A 21,574-nucleotide genomic window follows, 5' to 3' on the forward strand; every position below is an offset into this window, starting at 1 on the left:
AAGCTTGCTACAGGACATACCACACTATTTGCTGATGACACAAGTATTCTAATAACGGGTGCTGATACAGAGGACCACAACCAAAAAATTAAACCGCTTATGTCGTCACTCAGCAAATGGTTCAACGAGAACAAACTGATTATAAACATACAGAAAACAACCTACATCAACTTCAGACTCTCATCCCAAAAACAAGAAATGCCTGATGTGATTCTAAATAACCAAGAGCTTATGTGTGTGGACTCTGTCAAGTTTCTTGGCATATGGCTTGCAGAAAATCTTAAGTGGGAGACACACACAAATTATATCTCAAAAAAGCTCTCAACTGTGTGTTACATTTTAAGGATACTCAAAAAATCAGTCACAAAATCTGTTCTCATACATGTATATTATGCTTACTTCCATTCTACATTACAGTATGGAATCATATTTTGGGGGAACTCACCTGGAGGTAGATATATTTTCAAAATGCAAAAAATGGCAATACGCATAATATGTAATCTAAGACATAATGAATCATGCAGACAACATTTCAAAACAAATGGCATTATGACACTGCCCTCTGCTTACATTTATAATATCGTCTCATTTGTCAAGTCATACCTGTTAAACAATGACTGCACACTAAAATTCAATGGAGATATTCATAACTATGCAACAAGGCAGCAATCTGACCTACATATGATTCAGTCCAGAACTACCTGCTACCAAAAAAGTGTTTTAAATGTTGGGATAAAAATGTATAATAATTTACCCAATGAAATCAAAGCAACAAAGAACCCAAGAGCCTTCACACATAAGTTAAAAAAATATCTCTTGGACCATTGCTTTTATGCAGTTGATCATTTTTTTGAAAGGGGTTAAAAATGTAAAAAATATGATAAATGTTCAATTAGGTCTGAAAATTATATACTGTGCATGTCTATGAAATACACTGGACTACTTTACTATTACATTTGTATTGGCTGTTTGTATTTTACCATAAAACATTTGCATTTACTGTTTTGTTAAAGATAGCTAACTTCCTCATTGCAAAATAATGTAAAAACAATTTATTAAATATTACCTGCAAATATGTTCCCTTGCCCTATCCAATATCGTATGTAAAACCTTACATCTCTTTGATTTGTATTAACTGTTTTGTTGAAGAAAGATAATTTCCTTGCTACAAAATCATGTAAACATCAATTTGTAAAAATTACTGTAAATAGCTCTCTTGACCTATCCAATATCATATGTACAGCTGTACAATACTATGATTGCCTGGATCAATAAAAATACAATACAATACAATACAAGTCAGAGGACATTATGGGACCTGCCCCAGTATCTGACATGTGCCTAACTGGCTGGTATAAGTGGCTACATAAAAAAATATGCTCTTGAAAAAAGTAAAAGGTATCTAGAAAATTGTAATAACCAATTTGCTGCAAGTCTTAAACAAAAGATTTTTCTAAAATCTAGACAAATTAAATATTTTGTACAAAATTGACAGTGTCACATGTACTATTGATTCTTAGCCAGATAAAAATGTGTATATCCAGAAACATGTTACCTTTCTGACTACCGATAATTTTTCACACAGGCTTCGTTGCATTTCAAACAAGCACATGTACTGTGTAACATGTTCTTATTCTGCAAGGACCAATCAAATGATATGCCATGTGAAACAATAGTCTCTCCAGGTGCTAGATTGTACCCAACACTAGTGAGTATGGGGAAGAGATAAAAATGATGGAGACCGTTTTACCACTGTTTGACAGAAATGCTAGGGAACTCTTGTTTCAGCACTGTTTTGCTACGTTTGCATGTGCCTGGATTTCAGGTGAGTGCAGAAATGCACCTGTACTGAAGGAAATGATATAATTTCCCTTCAAAATTATAGGATGAGATGGAGGGGTAACAAGTCCACTCTATTGCCTCCTATCTCCCCGCCCCCCTCCCCCCTCCATACACACACACACACACACACACACACACACACACACACACACACATGTACTCTCTCTCTCTCTCTCTCTCTCTCTGTGATAAATATTTTTGCAGTGTGGCACGCGTGGATGTTGTGTTTGTGTTGTCAAGGGCCATTTGGAAAATGAGAGTGAAAAGAAGGGAGCAGCTCCAAGGAGACTGGCGAGCTTAACATCCTCACACCCTCATCTGACTGATGGATTAGCAGTCTCATTTGCCATTGTTCCAAGACTCTTTAGAGAGATTTGAAATTTAACTGAAAACATTGACACAGTCTTAACCAAAGACTTCACACTCACTGTCTTTCTGTTGCCAAAGATTTATTTCACTACCAGATGTCAGCCCAGGTATCTTAGCTGAGCATCACCAAACTAGAAAAAGTTAGTGATCCAAGTACCAAGGCATGTTGATGTTTTAATAGAATTTTTAACACAGTTCTAATTGAACTTTCCTTGCAACATATGAGCTCTGCTGATGTATTTCTGATAACTTGATGAACAAAAGAAAGCTAATTATGGAAAAAGTCATGTATGGACTATGATCTCTAACACATCTTACAGTTTTGCTTTATGTTGGTTTCAGCGCACAGGTAAAAACAATTTATATTTAAACATATTAGGATCTGAAATTCATAGTAACATATTCACTGATAAATTTAAAACTGGAAGTAATAAAATATTTTTCTACATAGTTGCCGCCATTGTTCAGACAGAAGGTGCAAAATTGGGGCTTTAATGCAGGTGATAGAACTGCCCCCAACCAAATTGTTCAGTAAAGTTTTGAGTGACACCGGAAGAATGGGAATGTGCATTATCATGAAGCAACACAGGGCCTCAACTGAGCATTCCACACCTTTTGTTTTGAGTTGCATGTTGAAGTTTTTCAGTGTTTGACAGTATCATACCACACTGATGGTATCACTTCTTGGAAGTTACTAAGAAGTAGAATACCTTATCTGCCCCAGACCACAGTGTATATGATCTTTTGTGCTGACAGTATTGTTTTAAATTTTTGATTTTTTGAGGATTGGGATTGCATCGACTCCATCGACTGTTGTTTTGATTCTGTACAAGTTGATAATGAATTTGAGCTGCCTTAACATTCTTTGTGTTGAATAACAGTGTAACAGGATGCACATCACAGTTGACAGGCTCAGAGATTGTGTTAAATATTTTAAACAATTCCTAACACATGTAAACACAACACAATTAGGCTGTAATGGTGTCAGCGGAAGGACAATGAACCAGAGAGATGAGTGCAAATGTGCAGAACTGCAGTGCTTTGGTGGTGGTACAACGAAATGATTTTTACTTTCTGGATACACTGTGTAGTCTGTCTGATAATTTAATTTCTGTGGCAAAATTCAACAGTTATGCTCTGTCTAGTGATTTCATTTGAACAGAACATAGAAGTGGGGGTAGGGGAGGAACCATCTACTGTTCACAAAACTATATTTCATAACATAACTGAAAGTAAAAATTACAGTTGAAATATCAGCAGTGAAGTTAGTTGTGAACAAAGTGGCTCTGATCGTTACAGAGCTGTACAGATTTTATAGTGCTGCAGTTGACAGTTTCTTACAAAATATGGAGAAAAAAAGATTAATAATATTTGTAGGAAACATAAAGATATAGGAATAATTTTTACTGGTGTTTCTACTATAGACGCCTTGAAATACACTAAAGATTATGAACACTTTAATTATATGCTGCTTAACTGTATCTTGTTAGATGGAGTTGATGGGTCAGTTAGACCAACCAAAACAGCTCTAGCTGTATGTTTCATAGCTACACCATTCTTGATGTAACTTTGTTGTATCATGAGAAAGAGCGCTCTTGGTAAAGTGTGTATTTGTCATAGTAGTGAAATACAGTCAGAAGATATGATATAAAGAATTAATACAAGCCTGGATTACAGTGGGGCTTCTATATACTAAGAAATTTGCAAAAGCTTGTGTATTATTTGTGTGCTAATACTCTAACATAAAGATTAAATAGTGCTTAGGAAAGGCAGCCACTCACTTGCCGATGACTGTAGAAAAGATATTTGTTTTCATAACTTTGTAAACAGTATTAATTTATGAAAGTGACAATAAATGAATCATTATAGATCATTCTTTTCTTTCTAAGGTTAGATTTTGTTGCATCTTATAAATGTGTCTAACAATTTAAAGTAAATTTTTTATGTACTTTCCATCTTAAGAAGGCCAGTTGTTGCATGAATGAAACACAACATTCTTCTTGTTGATATATACACAATAAATGTTAGTATATGTTAATCATAAGCTTTGTGATACCTTTCAGTGTTTCATTCAAATTAACAGTATTTCTTTCACAAATTTTTCATTTTAAAACATAAAGTAATTTTCTAAACTGCAAATGAGAACACTGTTTATTCGAAGTATGAACAAAGTAGAAATGAAATATGAGGTCTTATTTTCAATTTCCTATGTAGGAGAGCAACTTGGGATTCCCACAGTATCACTGTGGATAATGCTTATCAAATATCGATCCTTGTTATAGTTTTTACTTCTCTCTTTCTTTTTATTCTCCCCTTACTACAAGGTTTGGTATCACATTGGTATCATATTTGTGACTGAGACTTGCCTTTTATCTTATGCAACAGATCTGATGAGAGGCTATGGTACCAAAAAGTGTAATAATATGAAGAACAGAAGAAAAGCAAAATTTGTGATCAAGCCCTAATATTTGATAAGTGCTAAGAAAACAGTCATTGATATCCAAAAGTATTTCTCGTCTTCAATGGTAACAATGTGGAGAAGATTCTAACAAAAGTGTGTTTTCCTCTTGACACCACCTGTTGGTTAAATCAACAAAAATTAAAGTGCATTCACTATTACTGAATTCTTTTCAGTAATAAAATTAAAATAAATTTATGTATATAATTCATTTTTGAACCAGCAGCTGCTGTGTATGCATTTAGTATTCGAATGTTCACTTTTAAAGTCCTGTGTCATATATTTACATACATGTCATGCACTACACATGTTAAGTAATTTCTAATGGAATGTGGTGGCTTAAACCATTTTAAACTCTCATCCTTGACGATGGTCCAAGACCGAAACCAGTAGAATTTGGGTTTAAAAAAAAAAAAAAACAACTGATGGTTCAAATATGCATTTTATACATTACTTAACGGCTGTTGGCAGTCACCTTCAAAAAATGTTTAAAATAAGTTTAACTGAAGAAACTGTTAAATTACAAAAAGAGAGGAATGTTTGGCCAATAATAAGCTCCAGGAGGTGAAATTTCAAATACTGCCAATGCAGATACTCAAAAGTAGTGGGGAAAAACTTTCCAAACTTTCAAAAGTTTTATGTTTCTTCATTAGAGAGGAAGTAGGGGTTCTAGGGAAAAAGAGGGGCAAATCACTCAGATCCCACATTGGGAGGGATCCACATGTTGTAATAACATCATTTTTTTAATGTTCCATGTGGCCATAGTTGTCTAGAGGGTAGAACACCAAACTCTTGCCTGGATTCAGTCCCAGGTGGGGCAGTGATATTTTCTCATTCCAGCACGGCACCAAGTCCACACAGCCTGCCATAAGTTAACAAATGAATACCAGTTTTCTTTCCCGAGGGTAAAAGGCAGCTGGGACCATGGGCCTGCCACCCTCCCCCTCCTAGTGCTACGGAAAAAAGGGCTGTACTCTATCTACAGCCAGGCCAGTAGCCCAGTCATGGGCTGTACTCCACGTACTTTACTTTACCCATTTTATTAAGTGTACTTTACTTTACCCATTTTATTAAGTGTTCCATAAGTTAATAGTAATTGAGTATGACTTAAGTGGGGCTACTGTCTCAAAAAGACACTTCTTTGATGTACTGATTACCTAAATTTGGACTAAATATTCAGATGTCAATATGGAGTGCCTTTTTTTCTTTAGTATAATTAACATACATTTCATTACTTTTCAGCAAGGCACAAAGGAAACAGCAGCACTACCACCCTCGGGGCAGGATGGCATGCAGACAACCACACCAACATCTACCCTCACAGATGGTACTAATATTCTTTATTTACATAAAATTGTGAAATAAAATACTTGAGCATATTGAAAGAAAAAGTAGAAATATCTTGTACTGTAGCAGCCATTTATCACCCCATCAATAGGAAATCAGTAGGAGAAGTAAAACAGATGATAGTGTATAAAATATTAAAGTAATGACTTAACTAGCATTAGTTTTCATCTGATTTATCAGTATTTATTTATTAATTTTGCCTGCTCTTCTTGTAGTAAACAGTGCGCCAGAATGTGCAACATACTGGATATGTGTTTCATTTTCTGTCCACACCTCTGTCTGTTGGTCATTATCTATGTCATCCTGCCTGCTTGTAAATGTATGTCTGCCTGTGAGTGTTCATTGAATCCCACACAAACCTACAAATCCTGCACCACTTAATGTTTCTTTACATCTTTGAGCTACAATGTGCTATGTAAATTTTGCTTAATTTGCAGATGTACATTATTGACATGGAAGAAAGAAAAACTTCAAAAGTGCAAAATATGATTTCAGTATAACAATTATTTTTCTGTTTATAATGGTTATACATGACACTTTTGTGGGGGAGAAATCATGCATTGACCGACACAATCTGAATCTAAAATAGTCACAAACAAAGAGATGCAAAATACTGTGGATCTGAAGCTACAGTCATTTGGTAATTTTCATTTATTACCGAGAATAAATAAATTCATCTAATAGGTGCTGTTCTTGAAATCATCCTAGATTAAAACTAATGTGATAAATGTCAGGACAAAAATATGTTAATGAAAAAAAGTGCTCTATATGATATAAAAAAGATATGTTATTTGGCTTCACAAATAGAACTGAAGCAATGTGACAAGAATGACTACAGAGACAAACAGATCATAGATCAGTTGGTTTGAACAAGAAAACTGTGTAATGTGTGGAAGATAGAACCTCTGTCACAGTATTTATCTGAGATTTCTGTCAATGACTAGTATAATTGAGAGAAAATGTCGTTATAGTAATGAAGTGATAAATATTTAAAAGTACTTCAGTCTATATTTTATACACTGCAGCAGGTGTTTTATGACTCAGCATCTGGAAAGGGAGGAGCTTATATAACCATTAAAGATGCTGGCAAATTAAGTTCACATGCATAAAATGCACAGTCAGAAGGTTGTGCATGTACTGGAACTCGGTTTTGGTTTTTTACTACCACTGGAACTTAGAGCTGTATCACCCTTATTCCATTTGTATGTATACCTTCTAGTTAAGGACACACAGGTTGCAAAAGTGGCATCCAATTGAAAGGCTTGCACCTGGTCACTGAACAACACAAAATTCATCAATTAACATTCTAATTGAAAATGAACTGCATTAAATTACAATAACTTTGCTTGAAAGAAGTTAGAGTGATAGGAAATGAAACATATCACCACTACACTGAAAATATACTAACATCAAATGGATATGTGTGTACACAAAAGATTCTGATGATTCATGAAGTACATTGATAGTAGTTACTGCAGTTTCCATTGAGACCCTATGAAATGTGGGCATGTAAAGTAAAAGAATGTGAAGGCTGTTTTACAATATAAATCATACCAAAAGATATGATAGTCAGTACTATTGTGAAGAAATTATTAGTGCTACATTACTGACATTGCACATCAGCAAAATTATTGTACAGAAAGAAAGTTTATTTTATAGAAAAGTTTCACAAAGTGAACATGACAAAGTTGGACTACAAATACAGGTTTTTCTGTTATTTGTTGGAAATATAAGAAATTTGCTGGTGTCGAAAGGCTGTACCTCTATGATTACTGGCAGTTAGGATGCACATATTACCACATTAAGGAAAATAACAGTTAGAAGTAAAGAACTGGCCATAAATTCATATAAAATGGATTCTATTTAGATTCTCATATGTAGAAGAATACTTGCAGATTTCTCTTCCTAATAGTAAAAAAGTAAATTACTTTGAATATCTGTAGCACGGAACAGAGATTACATAAAAAATAGATGCAAGTAAACAAAATAGAAAACTTAATTCAGGAGAACCAGGATGCTTGAGAAAGAAAGGAAGGAACGAATGTAAAAGGTTGCAGGAATTCAAAATGAAAGAGAAAAATACAGCCCATTTCCAGACTAAAGAAAACTGTAAGTGTGGAAGAAGAATGAAATAATAAATTTGGTCATGTCCACTGCATGCATTCCATTCTAAAGTTTTAACAAGATTCTGACCAGTTAATCTGCAGTTTCAGTACTTTTTGTCTTTATATTTGTCCTGTGTAGAAAAAAAATCATTATCTTCTTCTGAAATGATAGGCTCTTCATTAAACATACAGGAAAGTCGCTCTCTCTGTCTAAAATCTAACAGTATTATGAGAAGGATAGATTGCTACTCACTGTAAAAATGATGAGTTGCAGTCAGGTATGATGAAGAAACTGTTATAAATGTTTTCAGCCAAAAACTTCTTAAGAAAAGAAAAAGATTCTGGCTGGAAATAGTGCTTGTGTGTGTGTGTGTGTGTGTGTGTGTGTGTGTGTGTGTGTGTGTGTGCGCGCGTGTGTGGAAGGCTTTGGCCAGAAGTTGTATACAACAGTTTTATCATCATGCCTGTCTGCAACTCGGTGTGTCATCTTTACAATGAATAGCAATCTATCCTTTTCATAATATTGTTGACATTCCAACCTGGCATTTCCTTTGTTCAACTTTCTAAAATTTTAAATTTTATAATCATTTTATCCTGTAGGATAATTTTATTATTTAGTCTGCTGTCAACTGACAGATTCATTATTTGTGGTTGTTCCTTTCATTTCACTGTAGCACATCTCAGTACGCTCATGAAGTTTTACTTTAATTTTACACAATGGCAAGAGTTATGATAAATTGAACTTATAGCTCATAACACAGAAGGAAAGGATGGAACATGTAGTTAAGGCTGTTAAAAGCTTTATTTTTGTGTTGTTCATTAATTATATTGTTTCCATAGGTAGCTAAATGTGCTATTTATTCTGAGAGGAAAACTAATAATGAAAGCAGATGCATTTTTCTGGGCTCTCTATAAGCTTAATATTTAATTTTCACATCCAATAAATACCACCAAAAGTCTTCAACTTATCAGTATAGTAATCACATATACTTTATGGCACAGTAAATCCATTCTGGAGCTATACAAACCCGTTTTGGACAAAATATAAGGAATAAGTAATGTTAGATTTCATTCTTTACATATTTAACGTCATATTTCTCTAGTAACCCTTATTTGTCTAATGCATGAATACCATTTGAAATCTATGAGTATTTGAATTTTTCTAAAATCAAACTTACTTTGTAGTATGAACTTTTTTCTTGGCTGTTCAGTGAATTATTCCATATAAGTCATTACCAGACCCTTATCTGTAATTACCATTACCACTGTTACCAAGCAGACAGGTCTCTCGAACTCACAGGAGAGAATACTATTTATTTATTTCTTGCAGTATTTCACCAAACATATCAATGAATGGAGAGTTGGAAGGAAACACCATTGCCTACAATTTTGACATTGTATTTTATTTCACATTATACAGATAATTTTAAGGACAACAAAAGAAGCAGCATGTATCTGTGAAAAAGTACTCCATTCAAAGATTGATTAGCAAGAGCTAATCACGTGCAACCCTTTTACAGATAGGGGTAGGAGTAGAAGAAAAAAGAGAGATTTCTTTGGAACTATCAAGAGGCGCTTGGGTCGCTCAAAAACACGATCTAAGTCAGTGGATCCAGGTGAACGAGATGATTCACTGAATCGTGATGCATCAATAAATCGATCTATATCAGCAGATAGGGCTCGAGATCCATCTGCTCACTCAACTGGTAATTTACTTTCTCTTTATATAACATTTTAATAAGAGCTGTCAAAGCATGAAGGGCACATATCTCGGTGAGTTGCTATAATAGTTTATTAATTTGTGCTTAACCATGTTGATTGCATCATTGAATGAAATTTTTACACACTAATGTGTTGTGATTAACAATAATATGGACACATTAGTCCTACATTTTGTACACTAGAGGCTCAAGAATCCAAAGGGTGCAATTTTTTCATGTTCTTTCATATCTTCTTTTATTTCTTTAGTAGATTGTTATTTGAGCTGAATATTTTATCTGCTTCCACCAAAGGCTTGGTGCATTTATAGATGTAGACACTAGAGATTCTATCGACTAAAAATCATATTCAGTTGAAGATATTTGCAGTGAATAATCTTAACTGTTTTCTCAGTTAGTGGCGAATCTTCAGACTTGGACAGATAGCAAATGATAGAAGTGTATATTGAGGAAAGATTGGTCATGACTTGTCTCATTTCTTCATCACTCATTGTTTCATTTATGCATTGGACTAGACGATATTAGTGTCTAATTTCATATTTGCTTAGTTGAATAAGAAAATTTTAGACACAGAGTAAAGGAAAGAAGAACATTGGGGAAACAAAGTAAGAAGATGAGGAAAGCTTAAAATGGGGACTGAAACATTGGAAGGGTAAGGGAAACAAGGAAGGCACATAAGAATAAAAATGAACCACAGTAAAGAGCACTTGTTGTAGAAATCTCACTTTCGGGAGAACTAATTTATGTCTTTAAGGCTATGAAATAGTTCAACAATGGCACTTAAGAATTCTTGTTTTCAGCACTCTTATTCATGCTTTGCCTCCTTTCTGTCTTCATGTCATTTTGGATTTGCTTGCTGTTCCATCTACTCTGCTACGGAGCAACTCTTTCCATCCCAATTGTAATACACCTCTGTTGGCCAGGATGAAGATGAGGATGTTGTTCAGTCTCCTTCAAAAAGTCATGACATATTGCCTTTTCTCCTTTACTTATTTTATATTCAAGATACTGTGTTTAATGTTTCAAGGTTCATACCTGTAGTGCTGTAAATTATTAATTTTGCTCAATGTGACTTCATTTTGAGCCTCTGCATAGGGAGAAGGAGTAATAAATGGGCTAAACTTGGAAAATGTGGTGAATGAAGTAGTGGTTTGTAGTGCAGTTTAAGTTTGGTTGTGGCAGTGGCAGCAAAATGAATGGCAGTAGCAGCAAAATGAATGGTTTTATTTTTAAGGTGGAAGAGACACTCTTTCTTTGTGAAATAGTGTTACAGTTTTATTACTTTCTCAGAAAGTATATCTAATAAAGTAGCATCTTATAGACATATAAGAAATTCTTCATGTTCAAGGCATTGATAAGTATTTCTTCGTGTGAGTCCCCAAAACTATCACCAGTATTTCATTAACTCATGGTTTTATTCCTTCTTTAGAGCAAATTCATGATGGAAACTCAAATTATTCTTAGCTCTCTGGTTGAAACTAATATACACATGATTCTCAGTGAGAACGTAACACCCAAAAGCCCACATGTACTCTGCCTAAACGTGTCCCAACAGTGCTGGACAATGATCACATGATTCCAATTTCAATTAAATGTGAGTAATCACTGCGGCACCTATTAACCAATAGCTTCCTCTTACCCAAATATTCATGCAGGACACTAAATAACCATTTAGTAGAGTTAGTTAAACATGTTTGTGGACTCTTTACCTCAGTTATCATGTAACATACTGTCATTGATTTTGTGACCTCTATTTGTTGCCCTTATTGTATGTATGGAATACTTGGTCAGATGTAGACTGTTTTGTGCCAGTGGAATCTTATGAATCATTTGTGAACTATAGCATTGTCCCTCTATACCTTTTCCAGAATTTTTACATATCTTTGGTGGTTTTTCCATCCTATTAGCATTTCCTTTCACTGTTTGGAATTCATTTTTCTCTGTTTCCACAAAGGAACACAATTATTTGCGTTTGTATGCTTTGAGATAGAATGGAACAGGGTTGAAATATAGCCTCATATTAATGTTGCTCATTTGTCATATGCCACATGTGACACACAATTACTGAAACACTGTCCTAGCATACAACATGTGAGCATTTGGCTCTTAATTGCATTCCACTTCTCACAAATTTGTGCTTGTATACAGCTGAATCATAACAATATGCACTTAATTTTTTCTCATTTTGAGAACTATCATTTGCTACAAGCATTGTTTAATGCTAAATCCACCTGAATTTTCATGTTCACTACAGCATCCAAGCATATTTTTGAACAGTGCTCACAAAAATCTTGAAACAGGCTTTCCTTGCACATGTTTGCATGAACTAGCAATATCATAATAGAAATTTTAAGAATTCAGTACAAAATTTTCATACAGTAAAAACAGTATTGTCAAAGACGTGGGGATGTGGATGAACACAGCATTAAATAGTGTCTATAATAAAATATTCACAATCTAACTTATATAAAAAACCTCTGGTATATATTATTGTTATTCGAATGTATTTGTTTATAAGTATGTCTGAAGTTGAATCAACAGGTTGTTTCAGCTTTTCAGAGCAAAGCAAGTGGCAGTGTTCATGCCTCTGCAGTCATTTTAATCTATGTTTTAAACTGATTTCATCATGAGTATTTAAGGGCAAATTTTATGTTTATTTCAAGTTCCGTAAGTGAACAGATTCCTGGATACAGACTAAATCAGTTTTCACAAATTGTTGTTTAGTACATTAGTACATAAAAATTATCGCAGTTCAACTTGGAAGATACTATATGTTAGTTCACTAGGAATATACAAAAACATAAATTTGAATTTATAAAGGCATACATGTAAATAATACTGATGTTGCACTTAGTCTGATGGATCCTCAGACAGATGTTGCAAAGATTAACACTATACTGATAGCTAGATGGTTAGGAACATTTTTAGATGGCTGGGATTGAAATATCCGATGTGTTTCACATTCGTAAGCAATTTCTTAAAGGCATCATTGCAAGTAGGGCACATTTGAAAAGCAGCTGTATGGTATTGTATTGTACTTATTTGTCCTGTTGCCTACAAAAGCATATTTTGCATAAGACATTGGACAAGTCAAGTTACAAGTACACTTCTGAAAGTGATTTATAGGCATACTTACTTAAGGTTACAATAAAACACTTTATATATTAACTACTAATAAAATACATTCTATTAATATAAATGTTCTTCAATGGAGTAAAAGCATTGATGCTGTAAATAAGGCTTTAGAGATTGTCCAGAGGTTTTGACCTCTGTAATAGCTTTTATGTTTTGAGCAAATTTGTTATAAAGTTTAACACTCATTTTGAAAGTACCTCTTTGGGACAGAGATGTGTTGATTTGGGTTACATGTAATTTTTTTTCTGGTAAAGTGATCATATGTATCACAGTTTTCTTGCAGTCTGCAGTCATAACCTATTACATTTATTTTTAAAAAATGTAAAGTATTCCATAATGTATACACATGGTAATGGAGGAATACCAGATATCTTAAACAGAGGTTAGCAAGACTCTCTAGGTTTGCATCCAAACTAGATTCTAATGGCCCTTTTTTGTAGTTTGAAATTGCTATTAGCTACTTTAGAGTTTCCCCAAAAGGTGACTCCATATTTGAGGCAAGAATGGAAGCTGGCATGATATGCATTAAATTACAGTACTGTTTTCTCACTGCAGCATGATTTTAGTGAGCAAAGAAGATAACATACATTGCTCAGTTCTGCATTGAGATATTCAGTATGCTTATTCCATTTTCCATTGCTTTGCAACCAAAGTCCTAGGAATTTGGTTTCAGTACTAACTAATTAGTCATTATAGAGACCAATAGGTTACACATGTCATTGTATAGTTTTTCATATAACAAACTTTGAAACTTTTCTAGCAGTTCTTCAAAACAAAATTGATTCACAGTATAAATTTTTAAACCAGATTTTAATTCATTAAACAGGCAAACCTATTTAGTCAGTGACACAGGATTAAATGTTTCAGTTAACAACTTACCAAAATTTCCTTTCTCAATTATAGCTGCTTTTTACCAACATAAGTATTGTAAAGATAAAATGCGAGGCTTGTAATATTATTTAATGTATATTCCTTAATATACAATGTCAAATTATGCAAGCTGTAGTTATTTAATGCACTATATGTAGTTCTTTGATGAGGATGTTTTTGAATGATTATAATGCATGCCCTCAAAGAGATGTTATTACCTGTTTGTTATAGGTTGTAGTATTGTGTTCCAGTACTTGTATATGTTTCTGTTGCATGCAGTATTTCTGTAATGTTATCTGAACTACAGCTTGTAAGTATGAAGGCCTTCAAATGATAGGTGGAGCTGAGACTAAGTTCAGCTAATAAAGGTGGAAATACTAGTTTTAAGAATGGGTTCAAGAGCTCAGTGAGGGTTTGTGTTTGGTGAGTAGGCAAGGAGGAAAAAGGAGATAGGGAATGCAATGGAGGGTTGAGGAAGCATTGCTGGCGGCTGAGAGGCAGAGGCAGCAGGTGCACAGAATAGGAATGTGGGAGGCAGCAGCAGCAGGGATGTGAGATAGGAATGTGGGAAGCAGAAGCATCAGGGACACAGGATAGGAATCTGGACTGGGATGGCATAGATTGTGAAACAACTATTGAAATCAAGCATTTTGTGTTCGAAAACATTGTCTGCCTCTGGGTAGTCAACCCTGCTCTTGCCCTCAGTTTGACAGTAGCCACTCATTCAGATGGAGGCTAGACAGTGGTCATCATAAAATGCAGGTGTTGTTAATGGTTAGCTGACTTGATATGGACAGTGTTTTGGATGGAGCCATCAGAGAGGTGGAGGTCAATGTCCAGGTGGGGGCCACATTGGGCCGAGGAGGACCAGGTGAAGCAGATCAAAGAGAAGGTATTGAGGCTGTGGAGGAATGAGGATAGGATGTTTTAACCCTGAATCCTCATCATTGTGATATCATCAATGAACATGAACCAGGCAAGAGGTTTCAAATTTTAGATGGCTAGGAAGATTTCCTCTAGATGACCCGTAAACAGGTTGACATAGGATGGCACCATTAAACTCCATGTTTCATTCAGGTGTTCATTGGTATATTCAGGATCTGGACTCTGGACCCAGACACCCTATCTTGATTCCTCTCTCATCCATTTCTCTTTATCTTCCTCAGCACAATATGCTCACTACTTGGACATTGACCTCCACCTCTTTGATGGCCCCATCCAAACTTCTGTCTATATCAAGCCCACTAACCACAAACAGTACCATCCCTTCCACTCTAAAAGTCACTATTTTATAGTCTGGTACATGCAGCAATGAAAATTACCCTGCCAAATGTGCTAATGCTCTCACAAAGGCCTTTGCTGGCAGGCACTATCCCCCACACTCAGTCCACAGACAGTTTTATTATGCCATATCCACCAACACCCATAATCTAATGACAATTCCAAAGAACCAGCTTTAAAGTAGCTCTCTCCTCATTATTCAGTACCAGCCCATATTGGAGAAACTGAACCAGAGCCTTCGCCAAGGCTTATTATCATGCCCAGGAATGAGCAATATCCTACCCCAAATCATTCCCACCCCTCCCAATATGGTAACCTGCTGTCCACCCAATCTATGCAATATCCTAGTCCATCCTTACACCACACCCTCCTCCATCCTGTTGCCACTTGGGTCATACATCTGTGGAAGACTCAGATGCAAGACCTGTCCAATAGGACACAATCTGATATATCAAGGTCACCCAGCATACCATACTCTACTCCCAATACAAGATTATTATAGGCTGTCAGAGGCAGAACCATGTGTGAAAGAAGTTATGTCACAAGCCAGCTCTGCTGTAATTTCTGCACAACATTTTACACCTGTATTAATGGCCACTGTCAAACTGTGGCCATGAGCAGAATTGATCACCCAGTGGAAGAATATGCTACTGAGCACAACATGCTCGTGCCATCTGGAACCCATCCACCCTCCCCCACCCCCCACCCCTGCAGCTTCTATGAATTACGTTGATAGGAGTTCTCCTCGTGCTACATCTTTCAATCCTGTAATCCTCCTGTAGCTTCTGTCCCACACCCACCCTGTCCAGGACCCCAACTTCACTCATCCTGCGCCCACACCCTCTTCCATCTGCCCTTCCTCTGTCCTATCTCAATCTCGCAGTCCACTGCTCCATGTCATCATGCACTGCGTTCAAATCCCCCTGCCTGCAGCCAGAATGAGTTCACTGGTGCTGTTGCTGCAGTTGTATCTGTGCATCTGCTGCCTCTGCCTTTTAGCCATCAGGTACCTTTCCCCAAACCACCTGTAACCCCCCCCCCCCCCAAACCCCCTGTAACTCCACCCCTGTTTTCTTCACCCCATAATTCACTAAAATACAAAATCAGTTGACAGAACACAATCTGATACGTCAAGGACTTGTCAACTTGGTAATGGATGGAAGAGGGATTTTTTTTGGGGGGGGGGGGGGGGGGGTGAGGGGGGGCGAGGGGGCAGGAAGGAGAATCACAATGTGAGACCACAGTTTGACTACAGTGAGCAAGTTAAAATGGATGTAGGTTGCAATAATATGCAGAGATAAAGAGTCTTGCACAGGATTGTCTTAAGATAAGGACATCAAACAAACCTTCAGACTGAAGATCTCAACAACAGCTCTCGATATGACAGATAATACTTGGTGATATGACATGAGTCAAAATAGTCATTAGAGATTTGTGTATGATGAACTGCTTCTGTACACTGTATTAATAATAAAATATCATAAAATTAAAAAGAGACAGAATTGATTACCTTTAGGAAGCAAACTATAAGTTCTGCCAATGTACAGATATAAAAGTAGAAAATAAAAACTGTCCTAGCTTTTGGACCTGTTAGTTCCTTCCTCAGAGGGCATAGCCTTGGAAGAAGGAATGAGCAGGTTACCCAGACCCCAGCTTGAAAGGGACCCATCTGTTGTGAGGATAAGTCTTTGTCTTTACCAAAGTACAAATGAGATATTGTTTTCCAAGCTATTCGTGTCTGCCAAAGCTTTGTTCGCCCTACTTGAATTCCAGTTCAAGTAATGGTCCTTGTATCGGGATTTCCGATATACTCTGTATCGAGACCATCACGTCAAACCATTATAATCTGTTATCAGCCTCTTCTTCCATAGTCAACTGATTCTTCGCATTCACCTTACTTAGGTTCTCATGAATAAACCTTGTGTAGTCTCATACAAACAGCATGGAGGATGTTTTCCCATGCATCCTATTTGATTCCATGCCACAACATTTAGAGGACCTAAACGTGATGCTCTAATATAATCCTGACTTCTTAAGTCAGAAATCCTGTTCAGTTATGTAATTTTAATTATTGGTGTACTGATGCATACCTGATCTGTCATCTAAATTTCATTTCAGTCACAAGAACCCAACCAACATGCTGTAGCACTTTTCACAGTTATTAATTTAGTCAGTTGTCACTTCCAAACCTTTTGAGTGGGAATAAGTCAGGCCCTTAGGCTGAGAGAAGAATTGTTTGCAGGTGCAAATTTCTTGTGTAAGGCATTTCACATTCTGTTGTTTTGCAGATAATCAGTAGTTTACACTTTCTTGATGCAAGAGGCAATTTAGAGATTAATATGAATTATTTTATATTCTAATCCCTTTGTCTAGATCTTCATCAGATGAATTTGTGTGAAACAGAGGTCACAATAAAAAAGAAAATCTCACCTAAGTGTGACATATACATAAAAGTGGGCCACAACCAATTATTTTCATATCATTGGCTGGAAATAATTTTTTAAAAATCCAGCAGTGTGTCCATTAAGATAGTTTGCATGTGTAAAAACAACAAATTAAATTTATTGTTATTAATTTCTGCTCAGAAGTTATAGTTTTTATTAATTTCTGTGTTCTAAGTTATTAACCCACAAGTACTATGTAGCATTTTTAATGAAATAGTCAAAGAGCTAACTGCCACTTTGTGAAGTATGGTTTGGTATTGCATTGTTAATTAAAATTACAATATCTGAGATACAAACATGTTTGGTTTGCATTTGACTAATTTGAGTGATAACTAATTGAAGTTTTGTTTCTTTTTTTCTTTGCGCAACGTGATGTCTCATCCTATGCAACAAATAAACTGGTAAGCAACAGTAATATATAAATATTTTTTCCTGCAATATTTAACTTTACAGAGCAATTGAGAGCAGTGTTTCTTGTTATTGCAATATAATTTACTAATCACTAGTGTTGAAATTGTGGTTATAAAATTTGTGTAAAATACACACACACACACACACACACACACACACACACACACTACATTATTTTCCAAGAACATCATTTTATGTTTCATCCAGGCTATAAACGAGGTTTTTGAAGCTTTACTACACTCCAAATCAATGTTAAAGAGCAAGGCATTTCTTGAATGCGGAAGCGACAGTCACTGTTCATGAGCTCAGATCTATTAAGATGATCAACTAAAAGTTTCCAACCAAATGTTTTGTTATTCCATCCTGGACTTTCCATTGTCTGATTCAGCCAAAGCTATTTCTTAAATGAACTGTGTGAATGGCAATATGCTTGATGTCCATTGTCATAAACAAGACAATTTCAGATTTGTTTCCGTCAACAATGGGTCTGAGTGGTATCATTTCTGTGTAGTGCTGCATGTAGCACATCTATTCCTAAATGTATACTATGCAAGCCACTTTATGGCATATGGCAGGGGTACTCTGTGAACCCTCTATGATTTCCCTCCTATGCAAATAATGAGTGGTGCCTGTGAAAATATCACATCATGTTCATTAATTATGGAAAGACTGTCTTATAGCACCTATTCAGTCACAAACCCAAAGAAGTCCCCTGCTGATTTGTTAAATTACTCATTCATTTCCTAATAATACACATTCGTATATAACTACTAAATATGCTGAACCACCATCAACATGACAGTTAACACATTTCATCTGAATTTTTATTGAGGAATGAAAACACTGATTACTATAACACACAAGTACCATAATTCTTTATTCACCTACTTTAATCTGATAGCACACAATGAGATAGTAACTATGGTAGTAAGAACTGTGTGTACCTGGGCACATACTGTCTGCATATGCTACTGCACATAAGGAGATTGATGAACATTCACGGTCATATTTTCTTTGGAATCTGCCCTTACTGTTGGCACTCAACTCATTAATTGTAATTTTCATTGAGATGTTACAAAAAATTAAATATCTCTGGAAAATAATAATATTTTTTACATTTAATTTAGTCTGTCTTGTGATGAATACAACTGCTGAACACTGAAATCCTTAAGTCAGCACCTCCACTACAACCCCCCCTTCCTCCTCCCCCATCTCCCATGTTGCCCTCCTTCTTCACTCCTTCTCCCTCTTCTTCTCCCTTTCTCCTTCCCTCTTCTCCCCCCTTTTGTCCCTCCTCCCTCATCTCCCATGTTGCCCTCCTTCTTCACTCCTTCTCCCTCTTCTTCTCCCTTTCTCCTTCCCTCTTCTCCCCCCTTTTGTCTCTCCTCCCCCATCTCCCATGTTGCCCTTCTTCTTCACTCCTTCTCCCTCTTCTTCTCCCTTTCTCCTTCCCTCTTCTCCCCCCTTTTGTCCCTTTTCTCCACACTTTTGTCCCTCTCTTCCCCCCCCCCCCCCCCCACCCTCATCCCTCTTCTCCCATTCTCTCACCCCTCATCCCTCTTCTCCCCCCTTATTACTCTACTCCCCCCTCATAGCACTCTAATCCACCCCCCTTGTCCCTCTTCTCCCCCACTCTTTCCTCTCCCCACCATCCCTCTTCCCCCCCTTGTCCCTCTTCCCCCCCTTTCTCTCTCTTCTCTCCCACCTTGCCCTCCATCTTCCAGCCTTGTCTTCCTGCCTTGTGCCTCTTCCTCCTGCTTTGTCACTCTTCTTCCTGCCTCTCCAATTCTCCTTCCCCCCCCCCCCCCCCTCCCCCCAGTATCTCTTTTCCCTTGTATCCTCCTCCTTTCCTCCCAAATCTTTCTTCTTTCCCTCAAAATCTCTCTTCTTTCCCCTAGCTCTCATTTCCCCCCCTCTCCCCAAAATTGCTGTCTTGCCCCCACCTGTTCCCTCCCCCATCCCTTTCTTTTTACTTCTCTCTGTTTTCCCCAATTCTTTCTCTTTCCCCCCTTCTCCACCCTCTTATGCCTTTTCTCTCTTTCCCTTCATCTTTCCCTCCCTCCTCCTCCTCATTCGCCTTCTCCTTCTCTTTTCCCCACCTCTGCCTCTTCTTCCCCCTCCTGCCTTTTCTTTTCCATTCTTTCTCTCTTTCCTCTTCCTCCCTCTTTTCCCCATTCTCCCACTTTTCCCTCTTCTCTCACTTTTCCCCTACTCCCTCTTCTTCTTGTTCTTGTCACCTCCATGTGTGCACCTTCTTGACATCCAGATTTAGGTTTTCCATATTTCCTCTAAATTGCTTTAAGTGGATGCTGGGATGCTTCCTTTGAAAGGGCACCACTGATTTTCTTCCCAAATTTTAACATGTGATCAGTTGCTAATGACCTGGTCATTAATAGAACCATAACATATAATCTTCCTTTCTTTTCTCTCTCTTCCCCTTCCCTCCTCTCCCTCCCCTCCCCACCTTCTCTACCACCCTCCTGTCTCTCTGTCTCTTTCCTGTCTTTCATTTTCTCCCATTGCCATAGAATTATGGTGGTGCAATAATTCCAAGAATCTGCAGTCCATAAACATTTATAAATACATTTATATGTTGGATAAATCACATAAAGAGAACATGTGCATCTGTAAATAAAGTTGAAATTCATTGTGAAGTATAAAACTGTTAACATTTCTATCTCCTAATGTTTGTCTTATGTTACTAGGATATCTATCAGTGCCAGGACTGAGGGGTATCGATGGAAATTCTACAAGGTCAAGCCTAAGTGAAGCTTCTGGTGTTAGTGGTGCATCAACACGAACATACGTCAATGAAGCTTCAACGCTTGTGCTTGAAACTATTGAGAATGGAGTGAAAAAGTGCGTAGACAATCATATAACATTTTTCACAACTGTTAATATTAACACCTTATTCCCATTAAGTTTCAGTAAGCAGTTATTGTAATTTCTTCAAAGTGATGACTTGTAGGCAGATGAGACATTTGACTCCAATTCTGTTTCCCAGCTCTCATTACCATCAGTACTAGTTTACATATTCCAAAATGCATGTTTCCACCTTTGCATTCTTTCATTTCATAATAGTTAATGGATAGTAGTACATATCATTCTTTTTGCAGATGATATTACTGTCAGATAAAAATGAGGAGCTACAGTTTTAATTTTACTAATACAAATCTTGTAGTACAAGCTTTATGGAAAACAGAAAGCTATGGAGCTGAGAAGAAAGGTTTTAAGCATGGAAAGCTCAGTTGATAAGAGCAGTATCCAAAAAGGCAACAGTATGGATGAAAGTCCTGGTCTGACACCCAGAAGTTACAGAGAGTCTACTTGTATCTTGGGAGGAAGATTAATACAAGTCACCTCTTTCAAATGCATCTCCATCTTAATCATCAAGCCACAGCACAGTTTGTGGTAGAGAATGCATAGGCACCAGTATCATTTCTCCCCATCCTATTCCATTCATGGATGTAATGTAGAAAAAAGACTGATTGTATGCTTTGTATGATCCTGACTCCCTATAACTTTAATATTGTGGCTATTACACAAAATATATGTTGGAGGAAGTGATTTGTTCGACTCATTTTGGAATGTGAA

At 36.6% G+C, this 21,574-nt stretch overlaps 1 protein-coding gene across 5 annotated transcripts in view; it reads left to right on the forward strand.

Moving 5' to 3' along the window:
• The window catches only part of LOC124596504 (phospholipid transfer protein C2CD2L), a 575,969-nt gene that overhangs the window by 499,738 nt on the left and 54,657 nt on the right, over positions 1-21,574 (forward strand). For 4 of the 5 annotated variants that reach the window (XM_047135664.1, XM_047135662.1, XM_047135665.1 and 1 more), the window contains 3 exons: positions 5,912-5,996; positions 9,642-9,827; positions 20,686-20,839. In XM_047135664.1, the coding sequence (XP_046991620.1) occupies positions 5,912-5,996; positions 9,642-9,827; positions 20,686-20,839 (425 nt within the window). The remainder of the gene's footprint in view (positions 1-5,911; positions 5,997-9,641; positions 9,828-20,685; positions 20,840-21,574) is intronic. The other variant, XM_047135663.1, reaches the window with a different exon arrangement.

The sequence above is a fragment of the Schistocerca americana genome, chromosome 2 (genome assembly GCF_021461395.2).
Source record: "Schistocerca americana isolate TAMUIC-IGC-003095 chromosome 2, iqSchAmer2.1, whole genome shotgun sequence".
Classification (NCBI taxonomy): domain Eukaryota; kingdom Metazoa; phylum Arthropoda; class Insecta; order Orthoptera; family Acrididae; genus Schistocerca; species Schistocerca americana.